The sequence below is a fragment of the Drosophila teissieri genome, chromosome 2R, assembly GCF_016746235.2.
Source record: "Drosophila teissieri strain GT53w chromosome 2R, Prin_Dtei_1.1, whole genome shotgun sequence".
Taxonomy (NCBI): domain Eukaryota; kingdom Metazoa; phylum Arthropoda; class Insecta; order Diptera; family Drosophilidae; genus Drosophila; species Drosophila teissieri.
The window spans coordinates 8,848,882-8,868,969 of record NC_053030.1 but is presented as its reverse complement, the minus strand read 5'-3'; the positions used below and the strand labels follow the sequence as shown (position 1 = coordinate 8,868,969).

Here is a 20,088-nt window from a genome sequence, read left to right as displayed (position 1 = left end):
TAGATCCCCTAACTAATCCCTTAAATGCATTCGCAGGACTCCTCGCCAATCCACAATCTGGCCAACACAAAGCAGCACCAGCGGTCCGCCAGCCAAAAGGCATCCACCGCCCTGCATGCCACGCCCCGCCACGACCGCGCCCACGATTCCGCCGACGCCGAGACTGTTGCGCTTCTGGACACGCAGGCGCGCGGCAAGATCATCATTTCCTCGGCGAATGGCGACTCTGGCGGAGCGGGGGCAGGAGGTGGATTCGTTGGAGGCGGAGGCGGGGGCGCAGGATCTGGAAACGGCGGAGTGCTGGCAGCGAATGGAGGAGGCGATCTGGAGAGCTCGCTGGGACTATCCGGTGGTGGGCAATTGCCACGAAGGCGTCGCATCGAGAACTTTCTCAAATCGCTGGTGGGACTCAAGGCGAGTAGCAGTCGCGGCGGAGGTGGAGGCAGTGTTGGCGGAGGCGGGGCAGTGCCAGAGCGGGGACGCCCTGCCTCCCCGGAAATTCGGATCACTCGCACTCCCTCGGAGCAGGATGTCGTGCTCCGAGATCCTTCTGGCCGACAGCTAGCCAACGGCCATGGTCGTGGCAGCCTGAGCATCAGCGGTTCGAGCAGCTCCTTGAATGTGGTCCAGCAGAAGATATGGCACATCATGCGCCGCGAGGGTAGCGCCAGCAGCTTGCACCAGGAGAAGTCCCAGTCGATTGTCCAGTACACGGGACTGCGCAAGTGCGAAACGGTCCTAGCACTCACCCGTCAATCGCAGTCGCATGGACACGTTCACGGCCTGAGCCAGAGTCGCAGTCAAGGACACTCCTTGGCGGTCCATGGCAGCGGGATCTTCAGCTCCGGTGGCGTGGAGCAGATCCGACCACTGAACCGCCTGCGGAACAGTGTGAGCAGCATTAACGGCGTGGGTACCTGTTCCCGCTGCTCCAGTCTGTTATCCCTGGCTGCCTCCGGATCGCGTTACTCCCTGTCGAATGGATTCGTGCCCCGGCCAACTTCGGCCCTCAATCACCTAGAAGCTGGATGGGAAGACGACCACCGGCGTTCGCAGGAGCCGCATATCAACGTGAATGCCCAGATCAGACTGAGCGGTGGAGCAACTGCCAACTCGACCAGTCCCAGTCCGCCGTCCAACGTGACCACGGCCACCTTGCACTCCAGCTCCGCCAATAATCTGAATCAGGAACTGCAGCACTCCACGTCGACGCCCGCGACCACGCCTACTGAGACACCTGGGAGCGGCGAACTGGGGCCCTTTGGTACCAATCATGCATATCCACTGACCGTCACCTCCCTGCTCTCCATGGCCAGTGCGAATCAAGCGGCGCAGGCCTGCTGCGTTCGGGATGGCATTGCACTCAAGCGACGGGAGATGCTGGCCTCCGCCGATGTCACGCCTTCGGTGGGCACCCCGGCCACGCCCACCACCGCCTTCCAGAGCTTCACCTGCAAGCTGTGCCTCATCGATGTGGAGGACGTGGGCGAGGCCATGGCGCTCCAGCAGTGCGGCTGCCAGTTCTGCATCGAGGTAGGTCCATTTTTGCATTTTCAAAGTTACTTAATAGGGACATATACTTTAATTTCGAAAGCAGAAATTTCTCTCTTAAACCAGAAAGCTTAAGGATAGTGTTTGCAAAAATCAGATTCACTAATTGTGGTGTTGCACAAATGAAATAGTTGGCCAACAGGGGATTATGTCTGTTTGCATGTTCACTTTTCGGTTGAGCGAAATTTGTTCTGAAGCCCAGAAAGCTGTTAAACATATTGTTGGCCAGAAGTTTTTCGGCCGCAGTTTGCTTAAAGCGAACGGCGAAACCAAATACCAGTTAGTACAACTCGACTCCGAATTTTCAACTGATAGCAACCAATTACCATTAAATATGAAAGAAGATGAACTTTTGGGCTTTGTTGGGCGTTTCGAATATTTCTAGCTTTGGCTTTGCTACGATTATTGTGCCACATGCCTCAGATAAGATTGTGATTTTATTCGCCCGCAGCAGACATAAAATGGGAATGGGAATGGGAAAATTCCTCTAAGCCGCAGAAGGCTTTCCTCGTGGTTTTCCCACTCCTCATCTTATTGATTGCGCCCACGCACACACTCGCACACATTCAGCTGCATATGTTAGCTTTCTTATTAGGATATTCTCCTCCGTGTTCTCGCCCAGTTTTTCTCGTCTTTTCCTTATTCCAGGTGCACCAGCGGGGAAAATTGAAAAATGACGCACAGGCAGACGCAGTATTTTGCAGGTGTGAGAAGCGAGTTGCTGGCTGGCAGCTTAACCCAAAGCTGAATGTTGGGCATAAATAATCGGAAAAGCCAAATGTATTTTCATATATTTGATAACTTTACGTTTATAGATTAAGTTTGCACATGCTGCAGTGTGTTCTGTTTCAATTCTTGTACAAACCCAAACCATTTGGCCTGCCTGGTTGAGTTATTTAGTTGGTAATCTCTTCGAATTTTGTGGAATTTAGCAAAGAGGCTAGAGTTCGATTGAGGCAATAACGATTTTTTGATTGTCGAGCTATTAAAACACAAAAACATGGGATTTAGTTGTATATACATGAAATCTATACGCATTTTCTTGGCTACAAAATGAATTATTTGATTTACTTAGTCTTTTGTGTATCGTCTGTGAAATCGTATTTACTTTAGTTGATTTCACTCTTTATTCTCTTTAAGAAGGAAACTCCTCATTTTTCTGGCCCTGCAGCTAACGATGTTTTTCAGCATCAGCTAAAGGAGAATATTAAGCTGCATTTGCAAAGCTAATCCACATCATCAAATGCATCTGCATCTGCATCAGCAGCAACATCAGCCTCATTTATTCCCGCAATTTGCATGGCAATTTGCTGGAGAAGCGGAAATATGGAAGGAAGTAGTCAGCAAGGGGTTAAGGCAGCAAGGTGACTCATCTCAGATCCTGGCTGGCTGACTGGCTGGCTGGCTCAGCACTTCCTACCATTTTCGCCGCTTCAAAGTAGTTTCAGCAAAATTCGCTGCGTATCCTGGACGCCTTGGACGCGCTGCTCCATCGCCCTGCTTTCGTGCTCACAAAAGCCGCATCCCCAGGCTCCGGGACTCCTGCTGCCTTTACTTTACTTCACTTTGCCATAAACAAATTGCATTTGTCTTGAGGGCGGAGGGCGGGGAGGAGCTGGCACAAATTGCATGGAGCATTTTAAATAATTAAGTAAATGATTGCGAAAGTGCAGCAGGAACAGCAGACATTAAAGGCACAAAGAATTTATATATGTTTAGCTGCCAGTGAATCTAATTTCATGTATCTGGCGCCGGGAATAATTCTTTCTTGAGCATAAATAAATTAGGCGAAATTCACACGTAAGAACTGAATTGCAAGAAACTGAAAGAAAGAAGGTGCACCGAGAGAAAAGGGAAATAGATTGGAATACTTGGCAGATGGCGGATCTAAAACGAACCCGTAAATGCCGAAATACATAAAAAATACGGGAAATTCAAGTATATTTTCAACAGATGTATTTCATGGAGTCGTAAAAAAACACTCAGACCAGGCTTTAGCTATTCCTTTCTCGCAGTGCACTAAAAGGCTAAATAAACTTTCGGCAACACTAGACAAAGGCACTAAATAAGCGAGCTTCATTTTCTCGATTTTGTTGTTGCTCCGCTTGGTGCTCAACTTGTGTGCAGGTGAAATTTATTACACACACTCCCACCTGCACACCTGACGGAGGACATGCCCGCCGGAAGGACGTGAGGACCACGCCCCCGATGCCAGGATCTTCCGGCTACGTGTCTAATGGCTACAGATGTACTGCCATGTCTTCGTGTCCTGGCCGAGGCCATTTGTCAACCTTAAACTAAACTGCTGCCAGCCAGTGGCAGTGTGTGGCTCCCAGTTTGCTCTTGTTTGCTCTTGTGGCTTGCCTTCTTTTTCCTGCTTTCCTAAGCCGCAAATTATTGCCAAACATTGCTCATACGCAGTGGTGGGCGCATTCGCCTAATTGAAAACCAAACGAACGAAATTTCAATGCAAACAGTATTTTCATTTGTTTACCCAGTGCTCTTGTCTCTTCCCACCTCCATCTCCGCCTCTATCTCCACCTCCACGTGCGCGTCTCGCTCCATATAACATTTACGATTCACTGAGTTGACAAATTTTCCGCTCTTGGTACACACACATATGTATACATATACATATATATATGCATAGAAGAAACAGAAAAAACAGAAGCAGCAGCAGGAAAAATACCAGTCAGACATCAACAAAATGGCCAGAACAGCACAATCCTCGGAGAAAAAATGTTATTCCACTATGAAACGCTGTGTCGCTCTTATGCAGCATCATCATAATTCACGTTTAGTCTGGGGCGCATACACCCAAGCCAAATGGATGATAAATGCTATATAAATTGAGCTGAGTCGCTGCTCCCTGCTCCCTAAGGAAAGTTTCGCCAGAGATTCATATCTTTATTGGGCTTTGCTGGAAGCCTTGCATTCGTCGCCTCGCCATTAATTCCTATCGCAGATGTCGGAAATTGAAGTGCATGTTTCGCGTACTTTATGATCCGCCTGGATAAAGTGGAGTTTTAGTTCCAATTATCTCAATCCTAAAGGAAAGATTATATTGAGCCACTTATATAATTTATAGTATATATCTAGTTTATTTCAGTTCGTTTTACTTGTACATTAAGTACAGCCTGTATGCCACCATGCTTCGACATCCGGTTTCCACAATTTCTGCGGTTAGTGGTTGCCATTTTTTCGCTGAACGCTCGTTGTGCAGTTCAAATATTTTGCAACTGGCTTGCTAAGAGCAAACTCTTCACGTGGCACTCATAGTTCTCATGGTTGCCCCGGCCAACCCATCCATCTGCATGCTGCACCCCGGAGTTGGAGAGGAGGTGGGTGGAGGCGAGCTGCTCCTCCGCTGACTGCGCATGAAAAATGGCGACGCTTATTAAACATGCTCGAATGGACGGCAACGCATCCTGATGACGCGGGAGTGACGCTGGAGGAGCACTAAACTGGTAGAAATTTATGCACCAGCGATGAGGTTTAAACTCTGCCATTTGATGGGCCACCTCGGTGGAGCAGGGGCCAAAGTGGTTGGGTGTCCTGCGGATTCTGTGTGCATTAGTTTGTGTGCCATCTCTCATTAGTGTGTGTAATAGATTTAAAATAAAGCGAGGTCCTCGGACAGTGGGTCAGGAGATGCGGACAAAGGGAGCCAGACACAGACGTCGTCTGGCCTGGATTCCATGTCTCCTGCAGCGCATTTGGATGGCGACTTGGACACAGGTAAAAGATGCCCCAGTGGCCCCAAAGAAGGCAATGCATTGACAGTAAATACCAGGGGCAAATCGAATATTTCGAAGAGTTTCTGATATGTTCTTGGTTTTTGAAGAAGCTCTCCATTGCAGTATCCCCTGCTGCGTTCATGTGTCACATGCTTTGAAAGTCCTTTTCTTGGGTTTGAGGGCGCCTTCTATTTGTTTAACTCACATTTCGCTCCTGCAGGGAAGAGCCTCATTTTGCAATTTGTTTGTTGCCGTGTGGTGGAGCTCCTTTCATTACCGGATGCTGCAGGACTCTCTCATTCCCATTCGCATTCCCACTGCCGTTCTCTGTTTCGGTTTCCTTTTTGTGTTAATTGAGCTGCTCGGCTGCTGTTCCTGCTGCCTTTCCGATGGCCACGAGCTGAAAAGTAAATTAACACGGAAAAGCCAGCCTGAAACAAGAACAGCCACCTGACTGTACCATAAACGCTGCGTATACGTTATATGTGCTATATGCGCTATATGTGCTATATAGCGCACATGTGTGAATGGAATTTACACTGAAGTGGCTGGGAGAAGGGGGAACCACCGTCTGCGGTGGGGCTACACGAGGCAGGAGCATTCAAAGGGAAAAGCCAAGCGAAACAACACGCGAGCAATTAAAATGCTCGACAACAAATTGCTATCAAGTACTCAAAATTCAAAGGGAAGATGCAGTCCAAAAAACGAGAGGGTACGCGTGAAGTGTGAACGAGACGCGAAGGGCGGAGTTTATTTTATACACAAACATGTAAAAAATACAGCAGCAATTTGGAACAGGGAATGGGGCGATTAAAGCTCATTTGAAATTAAAGTAAATTTACTTGGCAGCTCAATTGGAATCTCTCGAAGGACGCAGGACAACAGGATCAAACTTTATTGTCCTTGGCCTCCCTTAATTTCGCATTTGATTTAGGAATTTATGAGAAACAAGGACCGAAATGATTTCATTTAGATTTACTCCCGACAGAAATTGGCGCCCCATTGTTCAGACTTTTCCCGCAATCCGCAGCCTTTGCCATGTTGGGGTATTCCAGTGAAAAGCCAGTGAAAATTTATGACTGCCAGCGAAGAAGAGTGCCTCAAACGAAGACATTCGCCCCGGGAAAGCGGGCCAAAGATTCGCTGGGGTCTCCTCGCCTTGTAATTGCAGTCAACATTTTAGCATTTCGAAGCAAAGCGAGAAAACAAATAAAAATAAAAAGCCAAAGCAAAGGGGAGCACGTGACTGGCATGCAAACCAATGTGGGAGGGTGACCTCTAACACCTCTGCCCGCTGCACGCCAACCACCCCCCTTTTTCGCGCACTGTATCTGTCAGAAAAAAATACTTGTAAAATGTAAATGTTTATGGCTGGAGAGGCGCGCGAGAAGAGCTCTTGAAATGGGCTGTAACTATGGCTGAAATGAGTGGGTGGAGTGGTTCCCCTGCACTGGGAAATATTACAGTGTGTAATAACACATTTGCGCTTTCCTATAACACCATTTAGCTTAGTTTTCGTAGTAAAAGCAAAAATAATAATAATAGTAATTACAATAGTTATTACCGACATATATTTAACATATATATTCTGATTTCTATTTCTCAAGTGTTTCTTTGTAAACCATGTTTTCCGCTCATGGCAATCGTGAAGAAATGTGTATCCTACATAATGCAATTTTGCTGAGTGCGAAGTTTCGCCCTTTCAGATTTGGTTATGAACTTGTTGACGTTTGGATGCCGCTCTCCGCCGAAAAGCAGAAGTGCAAAAGCACTCTGGGGAGGCGAAAGAGTGGCTAAGAGGCGGCGAAAGCAATTTCCGGTCGGGTCAGCCACTTTCCCCGCCGCCCAGCGCGTCATTTCCGGATTCTCAGTTTCCATCAGTTGTTGCTCTGCTGCTCTCTTGCTCTGTAAGCGCGTTTCTCTGGGCCAAAATTAAAGTGTACTTCGACCGCAAGCATTAGGCTAACGTGTGGAAAATTGGCCAAATCCGTTTGAGAATTTGGAGCGTTACTTTTGGGGCTTTCTTTTTTACTTTCTTTTGTTTTTCTTTCGGTTGCTGTACTCATTTGGTATGCAAATGTGTGCGTCAATAATGAATTGTTTCTCTGTTCGCTGGTTCGGGGGAGAGACATGGAAATTGAAATTGGAATTTGGGGCTCGTAGCAAATTGGCTGGCAAATGTTTGCTTGCTCTTTGTTCGGCTTGTCGAGCGATTAATGCAGCAAATTGGCAGTAAAATTGCGCACTGACTGTGCCCAGCCGAGGGTCAAGGGTCACTCCTGTCCGCAGCACTTGTGTCCTGTCGCCAGTCCTCTGTTGTGCGATTGTGCAATTGTATATGTGTATGTATATCTACTCTGCCCGGAACGGAACGGAAGTGTCCGGTTTATCGCTGCGGAAGTGGACAGCTGCAGTGGTCGGTGTAATGCGGGGCAATGCAGTGCCCGCTCCTTGTAATCGCCGGTCAGCTTAGATTGCTCAATTGCGAATGGCCGGTTGGGTTGGCCGGGTTGGCCAGGCATTCTGGCTAAAAGCCATCCGGGCAGGCCCAAATGCTTTGGCCACTTAATGAGTGGCCTGTGGTCGCTGGCACTCGCAGCCATTTGCGTATGGCAGTTGGCCAGGCCAACGGGCTTTAAACTGCCTTGATTGCTGCATGGATTTGTTTCGATCAGAAGTCGGGGTTTTGTCGGGGAAAATGAAGTCAAGTTCGACCTGAAAATGTTCTGTGTTGCCTTGAACTTTGTGAATGTTCTTTCTCCATTTCCATTGACTTTCAACTCAATTATGGCATTCAGCAGAAATGTTTTTTGCTTCTTATTGTAGCTATGCAGAAAGTTACTTTGATTCCTCTTTTTTGCTTTTATATGGTCAAAGGAAATCATTTAATGGTTTTTACATGCAGGCTTTTAAAGAAAATTGATTTGATATTTGGGTTGTAGTTATATTAAATCTGACAATATACGCACACATTTCAACAAACTATCTTGACTCTTAAAAAGTCATGTTCTATCAAAGTTACTCCCGCTGCAACTGATGTTCAAAAGTCAGGGAATATCATCAGTGATATGTCGGAAAGTCACTGGCGATGTTTGTTTTGTGGATGTCGGTAGTTTAGCCTTTGGTGGCCCAGTTACGCCGAATGCTGACGTTGCCGCAGGCTCTGATTGGAACTGAAATTCCGCTGACCGGGCTTAAACAAAATGTAGCAAGGAACGTGGTTAACGTGGGTATTGTAGTTGAGCTGAATGGTTTGTGGTATCTGGCTGGCATTGTGTTACAGGCTCTTTGGGCCAACAAGATGCCGAAACTCTTGGCTGCTCTGCCTGCGATAGCATAAAGGCATTGGTTTATCAGCTGAATTCCAGCATTCAGAAGTGCAATACCCGAAACTTGTACGGGGATATTCATACTGCTGGCTCATATTTGATGACAAGCAACACAGTTTGCTTTCTGCTCGGGCGAAACAAGTTGCAAACAAGCTGAAAACTTTGCCCCTCGGCTGTGGAAACGCAACAAAAGTTGCTCCTCGAATGGAAACCGCCACTGCCACTGCTACTTGCCATTTTCTTTACGACTTCTTTCAATATTTATACATACTTTTTGTTGCCCGGGATGCTGGATGCTAGATGCTGTTCGGTATTTTATAGTGGGACAGCCAAAAGTTTAGACTTTGTCGAATCCAACTGAAAAATGCAGTAGGATTTCCATTCCACCCTCATCCTGCCGGGAGATCTGTGCAAATAGAGAGTTTTCCCCCAGAGCGGTACAATGTAACTGCAAGGATGTGGATGTGGAACTATATATCATTTACACCACTCAGATATTTGACTTTCGCCCTCCGCTCGCCGAAATTGAAAAACTTTCGACGGCTTTTGCCGACACTTGCCGGCATTTGTGCAAGTGCAAGTGTGAATTGCGTTATTCAGCTGCTTCCCTTCTTTCAATTTTAATTGACTAACTTGACTAAGGAGGGTGCCAAACTTCGTTGCGACGCGAAAATAAAAAACGCGCATCAAATTGCATACACGCTGTCAAATTGAATTTTGATTCAATTTGCGATGACATCAGCGCCTTTAACGTTGCCAAATTGCATTTACACATTTTACGCCATTTTACACGCGGATGCCGTTGCAGCAGCATATTTTCCTCATTTCGCGAGTTGTCAAAAAAACGCGTTCACCTGTGAATTTGAATTATTTACGCGAGCCGTCGAGTGCGCCATATAAATTTGGGCACTCGCAGGATGCCGGGATATGAAATTCCATTCGAGGTGGCAAGTCAATACGTGACTAGTTCACATTCCACTGCTCTTATTGCACGAAAAGCTTGAAATAACATATGTGAAATGAAAATTCTTAAATTATGTACAAAAATATAGCTGAATAAATACTCTGCATGGTGTAGACAACATGTGCCATTTGACCAACTCAAGTGCCACTCATCCATGGCCTGCAAACAGTTCTTATAAATTAGCATGCTGCCTTCATGGCATTCAAAATATTACGATACAACTGATAAAGTGAAAGCAACAATTTGCAATCATGGCAGTCCGTACTTCAATAGTACCAATTATTTGTATTTCTACGTAAATTCTGTATACATTTGTTCCTTGAAAACAATATACAAATTGTACACTTTCTGCCAGCATTGCAGTAAATGGTGCAATCATGCTAAATGTGTAAAACTAAAAAGGCCAGCTCTTATCCGAATCGAATTTCCATTCACATGAAGTGGCTGGCATTCGCCATCGGAGACTGTAAATTAATTCAGCAGCACGAAATTGAAATTAAATGGCCATCCAATATCGGCCATTCAAGCCAGAGGCCATGAAGTAATGTGGCGTGTTAAAAGCGCTTAAAAGAATTCCAAAACTCTTGATGTTTGCCGTGCCTGACAGCTGCAGATAAAATATGCAGTATGCAGCTGGAAATGCTGGGAAATCAGTCTATTAAAAGCCATCATTTCATTTTGTCGACTGGCCGACCGTCCGGTCAGCAGAGCAATCCCAAATTGCATTTGAATAAGCCAGTTGAATTTGTATTTGGTGTCTAGACCGGAAATGAAAAACGATGTTGCCTCTGCCACCGCTGATAGCAGGTGTTTTCAGCCTTGTATCGGCGTTGGCTTTTTCAGGCTTTTTCAGTAATTCCCTAAAAGTATTTGCACCGAAATGAAACATAAACTTGGCCAAATTCCCTATGCCCGCTTTCAAGTTCTTAGCATAATTTAATTCATTTTTTTGGCCGCAAAAATAGACCGAAAAGGAGATGAAAGAGGATTTAGCCAAATCCGCTTAACTGAGACGTCGGTCTCGAATTTAAACTCTGCCTCCCCAGTTCTTCTCCCCTTTATTTTGTGTTATCAAAATAGTTGCTGGCATTATCAGGGTCTGGCACTAGACACTAGAGTCATGCCCGAGCGTTTCCAATCAATTGAAATTCAATGCTCCAGTGCAAAGGGGAGCGGAAACGGAAGTGGAACTTGGACATGCAATTTAAATTCAATTCTACACACAAACAGCGAAGCAGGGCTGCCAAAAAGGAGCAGGTGGATATGCAGGATCTCAGTTCGGTTGCGAGCTGGCTGCCTGCTTTTATGACGATTCCCAATACAAATGGGTTTCACTCGATGTGCCCAGGGCGCAGGACATGTCCCAGCAAAACAGGGAGAGTTCAGGGTCAGGGCAGAGGCACCTCATTATTTACGGCCATCGTTGGGAGGTCTAACAATGGCTGCTATTCCTGGATTATAGGGTATCAAGTGTCTGGTTTCCAATCAATCAGTGGAAGCTCTTTCTTATACTAACAAGTTGGATAAACAGTATCCTTGTCAAACGGTAGCTTCTTTTTCCTTTGGTAAGGATATTCTTAGTATTTTCATATAGAGCATCTAAAGTGCGTCACTACCCCCGAGTTGTGTGAGCTGTCACTGCTGTCCTCGTTCTATCTGCACGACTATCTACTATCTTTATATCTGTTGCTGCCCCGTCGCTTGTTGCGCTTGCATTTCAATTGACGGGACCATCATTAAATTTCCAATGTTTATCCCCACCGCCGCATGCTGAATTCTAAAAGCAAACCCCATATACTCGTACTATACACTACTTACGCCCACTTCCTCCCTCTGCTGTCACACAAACACTCGCAATATTATGTAGCAAGCCAGGCAGAACAACAAGTTTACTGCCAAGCGGATTGGGTTACTGCCCGCGTCTAATATCCTGGACGCCGACAATGTTGTGCTGCTCCTTTGTGATGGGATTGACTTAATGCCAACTTGGCTGGAAACTATAAACAGATCACGCCACACATCTGACGTTGATTCAAGACGCTCCCGACCCAGCCACACTGCCAGAAAACACACCTAGAACTCAGAAGACTCTTCCTCTAGAAGTTTAATTAATAGAATTAACGACTTATTTTGCAAGGATCCTCACTATGACTATATCTACAAGGTGAATCGTTTTCTACCGCATCAAATCAGCGACTCATTTAATGAGCTATTTATTTCTGTGCATCCACGGCTAATTGGCATTCAACACGTCCCCGGCCCCGCTGCTCGTGTAAATCAGGCTAATTAAATCAGAATGCGGCATTAAAAGTTTATGGTGGCGATGGACCAGGGCGCCAGGACATTAATGTAATCATTTGCCATAAATTTGCATTTATGACGCGTCTTGTGCACGTTGTCACAGCAATTCATTTGCCGGTCAGCGATCCTGTCATCTCAGGACGTGCGACGCAGGACTCCGCCAAGGACAAGCTGCCACATTAATTAAAGTGTCGCTGCTAATGAGTTAGATTAAAGCTGGCAGATTCGCGGCTTTCGCGGCGCCAGTTGCTCGCTTTCATTCCGGGCGAGCGTGTGTGTAATTGGCAATATCTGCTGGCCAGGATTACACGGGATAGTTGGTGTGTGTATCTGAGCTCCTGGGTTTCGGGTCTGCGCCTTTCATTAAGCTCTTCATGCACGACGTCTTTCCAATTTCTCGCAATTTCCTGGCTGTGCGCAGAAAAGTATGCTAAGAATGGGTTTCGTTTGGTGAAGCCGAAGGCCATTAATTATTAATTTATTACAGCTTATTTTAAAGTGAATTTGTTATTGATTTCTAGATGTGGGCCATTCGTTGTTCAGTTTTAAAGATTATGATCTACTCACATTTCATTTTGAACTGATATACCGATACCAGTTTCTTCCATCTTGTTTTCTTATAATTTTTTACAGCCAATGCTTTGCTTTGATTGAGTAGCTTCGAAGCGTAAATAATTTAAAACGAAACTTCTGCATTCAAAGAGAAAATCCTTAGACAAAGCAAACAAAATCAGACGTTTCATTTGAGCATTCCATTATTCCAGGAAAGAGCGCCCAGGGGGGAAAAGAGCAGTTCAAGGAGAATATAAACAGCAGCCATATATCAGAATTATTCAGCAATAACTATGGAAATGTTTATGGCAACCGAGTCATCTGTCTTCTCCTGCGAGCTGCAGCTGATAAAATAAAATAAATTCGCATATTAAATGCGAACTTTCTGCGCCCCTCCTGCGCCTGGAGGAGTGCTCCATATTTCACGACCCTGAACATTCGCCAACTGGCATTATTAATACTAATTTATACACAAGCCCAAGAGTCTCGCTGTGCTTGTAATCTTGTTGCGGCAGTCGGTTTTTTAATTGGCCTGCCGCCCAATTTTGGGCCACAAAGGTTGCCATGGTAGCCATTTGCTGCCTGGGAGCGGAAAAGTTGTCTTTTCAATCGAGTGCTGCCTGTGCTGCTGGTCTCATAAATGTTGTATGTGGTCATAGCCGACATACATTTGCTCGACAACAACAGCTTTCCATCTGCCTGTCACTTTGGCCGCCCTGCGAAGCGGTGCGAAATGAAATTCTTTGGTATTGATTTTCAAGAATTTAATTAAGCCCTTCGCCGCCCGACGTATTATCAATAAATTTGTGTGCCAAAGCCATAATCCCCGCCCGTATTTGTAGTCCCGATAAATCGAAAAGTACACAGAGTGCCCTCAAAGGAACGCGGTGGAGGGGATGTGCCAGTAGCTCTCAGCAGCACCACAATCCAGGCTGCAGGCCACTAAATTGTGGCACCAGCTGGCAAACGGCCATCTGGCCAAACGGTATCATCATGCCGCTCCCACTTTCCACCTTTCCCAGTTCCCAGTGCCGAGTTCCCAGCTCCCTTTACCGCGCATCGCAAATCCGGAGGCTGTGGCTGCTGTGGCCCGACTGACTGATGGCCAGGTGAAGCCTTCAGCGCTGGGATTACGCGGAGCTGGGTGGGGAATAGTGTGCACACTGAAAAACTGCACTGCATATGTTTGAGAAATAACTTCTAAAGCTAGATAATGCCCTTTTTTTTTAGTAAAACGTTATATTAGACCTGGATATGAAAAATGCGTTCTTAAAGCACTGCTATTTGTATTGGTTCCCCAATGCAACCAACTTGCAAGCGTAGAACAACAAACTTGTGCAACTTAACCCTTCAGAAATGTAATAATTTCCAATTCGCTTAGGTGCGCACAAATTTTGCAAAGTGCTTTATGCAGTTGCTTTAATGAAAACTTTCATTTGAGCGGAATATCTAGTTTCATTATTGCAGTAAGCAAACAGAAAGTTGCCAGTAGCCCAAATTCGAGGAAGAGCCGAGCCGTCCAGAGAAAGGAGAAATTCACTTTTAATTATTTACGGCTAAACAGAAAGTTGGCCAAAAGGAGGGGAGTTGGCCGCAGGAGACACTTTTTTGTGCTCCGGACTCGGAAACTTTTCTCCAAAAGCGTTTTTGCCCGGCTTTCATTTGCTGCTGGCGTGGCCGAAAAGGGAAAATATGGTTGGTGTCGAAGCATTTGAGTATTTCCTTTGGTTCCGTTTGCAATTCCATTACTTTAATGTGCCATGAAGGAAGGGAAAACTTTTAAATCTTTATTTATAAAAGCTTCCGCACAGGCGGCAACTTTTGTGTGCGAGTGAAAATGAAATAATTCCGACAGCCGCAGCCCTGTGGTGGGCCATGCGGTTTTCCTGGCCGAAACTATGCCAGCCAAACTTGCTAAATGCCCTGACAAACTTTTCCCTGGCCAAAAAGGGTGGGAGTGAGCTAGAGCTCATATATGTACTATATAAAGATATATTTTCCCGGCTTAATTTCGATTAGGCTTAAGACGTGCAAATTGTTTAGCTAATTCCTCGCCTGCTTCTATTTACTTGCAGTGCATGCGCGCCTACGTGGAGTTCGAGATTTCCGAGGGCGCCTACGAGATCTCCTGTCCGGACGCCAAGTGCCCGACCCAGGGCGCCATTTCCCTGCCCGAGATAGCGAACCTAACCACAACGAATCTGCTGAAGAAGCACCATCGCTATCGCCTAAATCGAGGTGAGTCCTTGCCCAAACAGTTGCCTAGGAGACCTTTTAAACATTTTACACTTTCATTCAGAAATCGAGTTGGACAAGACGCGCACCTGGTGTCCACGGGCTGGCTGCGAGACCATCTGCACGGTGGGTGCAGCAGCACAGCCCGGCCAGTCCAGCGCCATTTGCCAAATGGACGAGTCGCCGTCGACCTCGCAGAGCTACAGTCCCCAGCAGGAGGCTGCCGGAAGCGGAAGCACAGGTGCCGCGGCCGGAAACATAGCCGCCGTGCTCTCGGTGTCCGTTCACTGTCCCTCCTGCAAGGACGAATTCTGCGGCCTCTGCAAAAAGGCGGTAAGTGTGTGCCGTTGTTCCTGTTTCCTGCCATAAACATGGAACATATAATGGATTATTTTTGTTCTTTTGTTCTATATCATTGAATTAGAAAATTTTAAAGTTTAAACATTTACATAAATATATTAAAAACAATATTACCAATCATTTCGATAAACAAATAATACACACCCATGTAGCTGATCGGATTTTTGTGCTTGTTTAGTTGTTTCTAGTTTACAATAATCTCTTCCGCTTTGCAGTACCATCCGAACATAAGCTGCGAGGAGTTCGGACGGCGCCTGATTGCCGATGGCCAGGACGACATTGGCATACCGTTCGACAACGAACTGATCAAGTGCTGCCCCATGTGTGCGGTGCCCATCGAAAAGGACGAGGGCTGCGCCCAGATGATGTGCAAGCGCTGCAAGCACGTCTTCTGCTGGTACTGCCTGGCCAGTTTGGATGTAAGTCCCTTGAATTTCACAAATTATTCACAAATACTCACAAGTATTCCTGCAGGATGACTTCCTGCTGCGGCACTACGACAAGGGACCGTGCAAGAACAAGCTGGGGCACTCCAGGGCCTCGGTGGTCTGGCATCGCGCCCAAGTGATCGGGATCTTCGCCGGCTTCGGAATCCTGCTGCTGGTGGCTTCGCCGCTGCTGCTTTTGGCTGCGCCCTGCATCATCTGCTGCAAGTGCAGGGGGTGCACCGGATCCAAGATCGACGAGGTGGACGCCGAACTGGAGGAGGAGGTCACCGCGTTGCAGGGCTAGGTGGCTGGATCTCCACACATCCCCATCCATACGCGACATAGGCTGCAGCCTGCAAATGCAGCTGCTGTAATTACTGGTAGTTTCTATTGTTAATGACGACAGCTTACGTACATTTATTTTAGTTATTACAATTATAATTGTATATGTGTTAACTAAATTGTGATATTTACAGTGATTCGATTTCTAATTGAATCGACAAATTTGTTGAGAACCTATACAAAGACAAGACGCCTTCGATTCTTTTTAGGTTCTGTCTCTACATATATTCTTTCCTCCCCCTAACCACACCTTTGAATATATATTCGCCTAAATCAATCTGTATAAATCGAGTAGGTCCTCTTCGTAGCGCATAAGTTAGTCTAAATATATTAGGAGTACGCCTCGTATTGCAACAGTGCTTTTATAACGCACCCACCCTAACACAATCGCCCCACTCACCCACTCAATCCTTCTCTCAAGTATTACGCATGCAACTAACACCCAAAATTGATGGGTCACTTTGATCAACTGCTTGTCAATGCTTTTATCTACGCAAACAAATATGTACTGCATATAAAGGAGGTGTATATGATGTCACTACTACTGTTTATTGAATGTATTTAATTGTAAATTTGAGTACGCAGCTAAAACAAATGTAAATCAAATCCCTGCTCTCGGGTCGCTTGCCCAAAGGCTGGCGGTGCACCTGGCTGGGGATGATTTGGTTAATGTAAATTATTGAATTATTTAATGCATATACACTCAGAACACATATATCAAAATACGTATGACATAAAAGTGCGTGTATCTTTAAAGAAACCATATTTAAACTTTACTCTTAATGTGAACAACTACCGCGTATGCTGTTTGAAATAAAATGTTAAAAGAAATGTGTGGGTTTTGATTTTTTGCACAGTATTGGGTTACTCAATGGCTTCAAATCAAATGATTCCTTATCCTCAAGCATCCATTTCATTAAATTTCGATTTCAAAACTTTTGAGCTTGTAACGGCTATTGTAAATCATTCTCAATGTCTGGCAACGCTATGCTTGGCAGCTGGGAGGTTCGTGTCTGCGCTAGATGTGAATTAAATGTGAGCCGATACCGCTAACAAGGCATGGTCACATTAGGGAATGCAACCAATAATAATTTATCGAAAACATTGGCCGGCAAAGAGTTTTTATTTACGGATTTTAACCGCACAGTAGGATAGGTAAACCGCCGACGCGATGGACGACCAGGCGTGCCCGCGGTGCAAGACCACCAAATACCGGAATCCATCGCTCAAGCTGATGGTCAACGTTTGCGGCCACACTCTATGCGAATCCTGCGTGGACTTGCTGTTCCTCAAAGGATCCGGCGCCTGTCCGGAGTGCATGGTGCCCCTGCGGCGTAACAACTTCCGCGTGCAGCTTTTTGAAGACCCAATGGTGGAGAAGGAGGTGGACATTCGTAGGCGAATTCTGCGCGACTACAATAAACGCGAGGAGGACTTTGCCTCCCTAGCGGAGTACAATGACTATCTGGAGGAGATCGAGGACATTGTGTACAACCTGTGCAACAACATCGAGATCATCGAAACAAATAAGCGGATTGAGGCCTATAAGCGGGATAACCGTGAGGTCATCCAGCGGAATAAAACCCGCGTGGGCCGCGATGAGTACGCGTTGGAGGAGATGCTGGAGCTGGAGAAAGTGCAGGAGGAGGCGCGTAGGAAAGAGTTGGACGAACTGGAGAATGAGCACAAGAAAAAGAAGGCCCGCGACAAGCAGGCGCTGATCGAGGAGCTGATGTACAGCGGCAAGGATGCCGCCCAAATTGTCACCGAGTTCGCCGAAAAAGCGGAAAAGCAGCGCGAGGAGGAGAAGCAGCTTCCACCGCCGAAGCCCGCCAACGAGTTCTCCACGGGCATCAAGTTCGGACAGACGGCTGATCCCAGCCTGCTGCCCGTTCCCAAGTCGGAGGAGGGACCCCTCTTCGTATACGAGCCACTAATTGCTTTGAGTGAAGGTCCTGCCATGCCGCCAACTGTTGAGATCGTGTCCAGGGGCTATATAGCCCACATACGAGCGGAAACACCGCAGGAGAACGCCGGCGGATTCACATCTACTCTGGCTTGTGAACGGGCTCTTCAGGAGGCGCTGCAGGGACTCTACTATACGGCGACAGCGGGTGTGGTTTCTGGCACCTAGCTCTCTAAAAATAACTTAATGGTCGCACAACCAGAGCACTGAACGCTTAATTTTGTTGAACAAATGTGTCCTATACGAATCCCTTCAGTTAACTCGTAACTTAATATATGTTAAAGAAATAAATGCTATATCCTACGTTATAGATATTATTTATTAACAAAAATGGATTGTTGTTGGCTACATAGATTCGCAACGTGGGAAAATGATTCCTTAAACAACATTATTAGGGCAAGCATATCTCTAAATTCAAACATATTTTTGGGGGATATCGATAAAATGTTAGTATGTTTGAAAGTTTTAGGCGTGTTATTAGAATAATGTCTTTGGTATACTCTTTTATCTTACGAATACGTGGTATAGAAATGATTAGAGAGGCTTTTTTTTTAATTTTTAGCATGTTTGCTGCTACTATTGGTGTATAATGTGCAGTTTTATAAAGTCACGTTTCGAAGTACATTTTCAAGTTATAAGCGTTAATGCTAAGTTTTTGGTTATACCGGGGTGAACTCAATCTTAAATGAACTCCTTTAATTATTTTGCGATCTATAAAGACAAGGTTACTCCAAGAAACGATTTTTAAGCTGGTTAGCTGCTTTGTAGTACTGAAAATGTCATTGAGCGATAAATAATTGCCGTAATGTTATGAAATTTGTGGCGGTATGCCAATATTAGTTTACAATTAATTACTTTTGCTCGTATTTCTTCTTCTTTTAGATTTAGTAGGTGCACCAGCTGTGTCCATTTGCGTTAATACCAGGTGTGCCGCATTTTATTTATGCGTAGAACCACTAGGGCTCGCATGGATTAGGGAAAACCTATCATTAAAACGGGATTAAAGAAATTACAGAAATGAAATGTGTTAATGTATTTGCTCCCCCGTAACTGCTACCTGTAACACATTTTTGTGTTTCAGGTAAGCAGTCATAAAAACAGCGGAATGAGAGAAATTACTTGACTACCTGTTACATATAAATAAGACATGGGCGCTGAGAAACAGTATCAGTTTTTAAAAGACTATCCTACCGACAAGAGTGTCTCTGCAATCAGCATTGTAAAACATCTGATCAGTATGTCAGCACTAACCTGCACACAGTTTCTGAACGTGAATTTAAAGGATGTTTCGTCAATGTCCACCACCGTCACATTAAATGCAGCCTGCTTTGGACGGCGCGACTTGAACTTGTTTATTGAGAGTCTAGAAACCATATCTCGCTTGGAGAAGGAGAGACACGAGAGATGCCAGCTTCACCGCGAGCAAAGACTACATCAGGTGCGAAAGACAGCGTTGGCGGATAACCGATGCTCCAGTCCGACACCCACAGCCGAGGAAGCCGTAGACGAGCCGCTCTTATATCTGGAGTCCAAGTGCATACCTTATGCTGTTTCTGACCATATGGTTGCACAGAGCGAGCGCACACCTTGTCCCGAATACCATACGTGTGACGACGAAGCGTACGGAAATGTTTCATATTCAGCGCGCAGCAGCGTTACCTACTGTAGCTGCGGTGAAATCTCCACCCTGGATTCAGACCTCGGAGAGTCCGAAGTTAAGAGGATACCAATTGTGCATGCGACCTCCCAGGCTATAACGCAGAATAAATATAGTTCAACGCGATCCCGCATAATTAACTTTGTGTTAAAGAGAAATAGGGCTAAGCCCACCTTCGCGGAGCATCTGCAGCGACATGAACAGTGCGACACGTTATCTAGCGAGAACATAAGTCACGAGTTCTCACGGCTTACTACTAGTCAAAAAAGGTCACCTGAGTATAATTTTCTGGATAAAGCTCTTCGATATTTTACATTATAAAATGCTTCTCTATGTAAACATTATGTTGTAGGTTTGTTTATAAAACATTTGATACTATTAAAGTTAATTGACACAAGCTTTAAAATCATTATAACATTACACTAACAAGTCGTACAGGATATAATTATGGTTAAAATTATTGGCTTATAAACGAATCCAGCTGGCAAGCTATAGATTTGTAGGTCGCGAACAGTGGCTAGCAATGAACTTCCAGATCTCTGCTATCTTAAATCTGCTTTTCAGCAAAAAGGGGCCTTTTCCAATTTTTAGCTTTTGAAAGATTTACACGTATTTCAATTTCCGATACTTTCTCCCTGGCAAGAAATCAAAATGAGCCGAAGAGAA

At 45.6% G+C, this 20,088-nt stretch overlaps 3 protein-coding genes across 3 annotated transcripts in view; all 3 read left to right on the top strand.

Annotated features, from left to right (window-relative positions):
• The window catches only part of LOC122612838, a 43,095-nt gene extending 26,498 nt beyond the window's left edge, over window positions 1–16,597 (top strand). Inside the window, exons 4-8 of the mRNA XM_043786690.1 lie at window positions 37–1,533; window positions 14,510–14,672; window positions 14,734–15,002; window positions 15,245–15,448; window positions 15,504–16,597. Coding sequence (XP_043642625.1) covers window positions 37–1,533; window positions 14,510–14,672; window positions 14,734–15,002; window positions 15,245–15,448; window positions 15,504–15,761 — 2,391 coding nt within the window. The 3' untranslated portion in view covers window positions 15,762–16,597. The remainder of the gene's footprint in view (window positions 1–36; window positions 1,534–14,509; window positions 14,673–14,733; window positions 15,003–15,244; window positions 15,449–15,503) is intronic.
• A 262-nt stretch (window positions 16,598–16,859) lies between these two features.
• On the top strand, window positions 16,860–18,068 carry LOC122613899 (CDK-activating kinase assembly factor MAT1). The gene has a single exon (XM_043788316.1). The coding sequence runs from the start codon at window positions 16,971–16,973 to the stop codon at window positions 17,931–17,933; it is 963 nt and encodes a 320-aa protein (XP_043644251.1). The 5' UTR covers window positions 16,860–16,970; the 3' UTR covers window positions 17,934–18,068.
• An 873-nt stretch (window positions 18,069–18,941) lies between these two features.
• Window positions 18,942–19,743, top strand: LOC122614654. The gene has a single exon (XM_043789271.1). The coding sequence runs from the start codon at window positions 19,003–19,005 to the stop codon at window positions 19,741–19,743; it is 741 nt and encodes a 246-aa protein (XP_043645206.1). The 5' UTR covers window positions 18,942–19,002.
• Window positions 19,744–20,088: the final 345 nt, after the last annotated feature.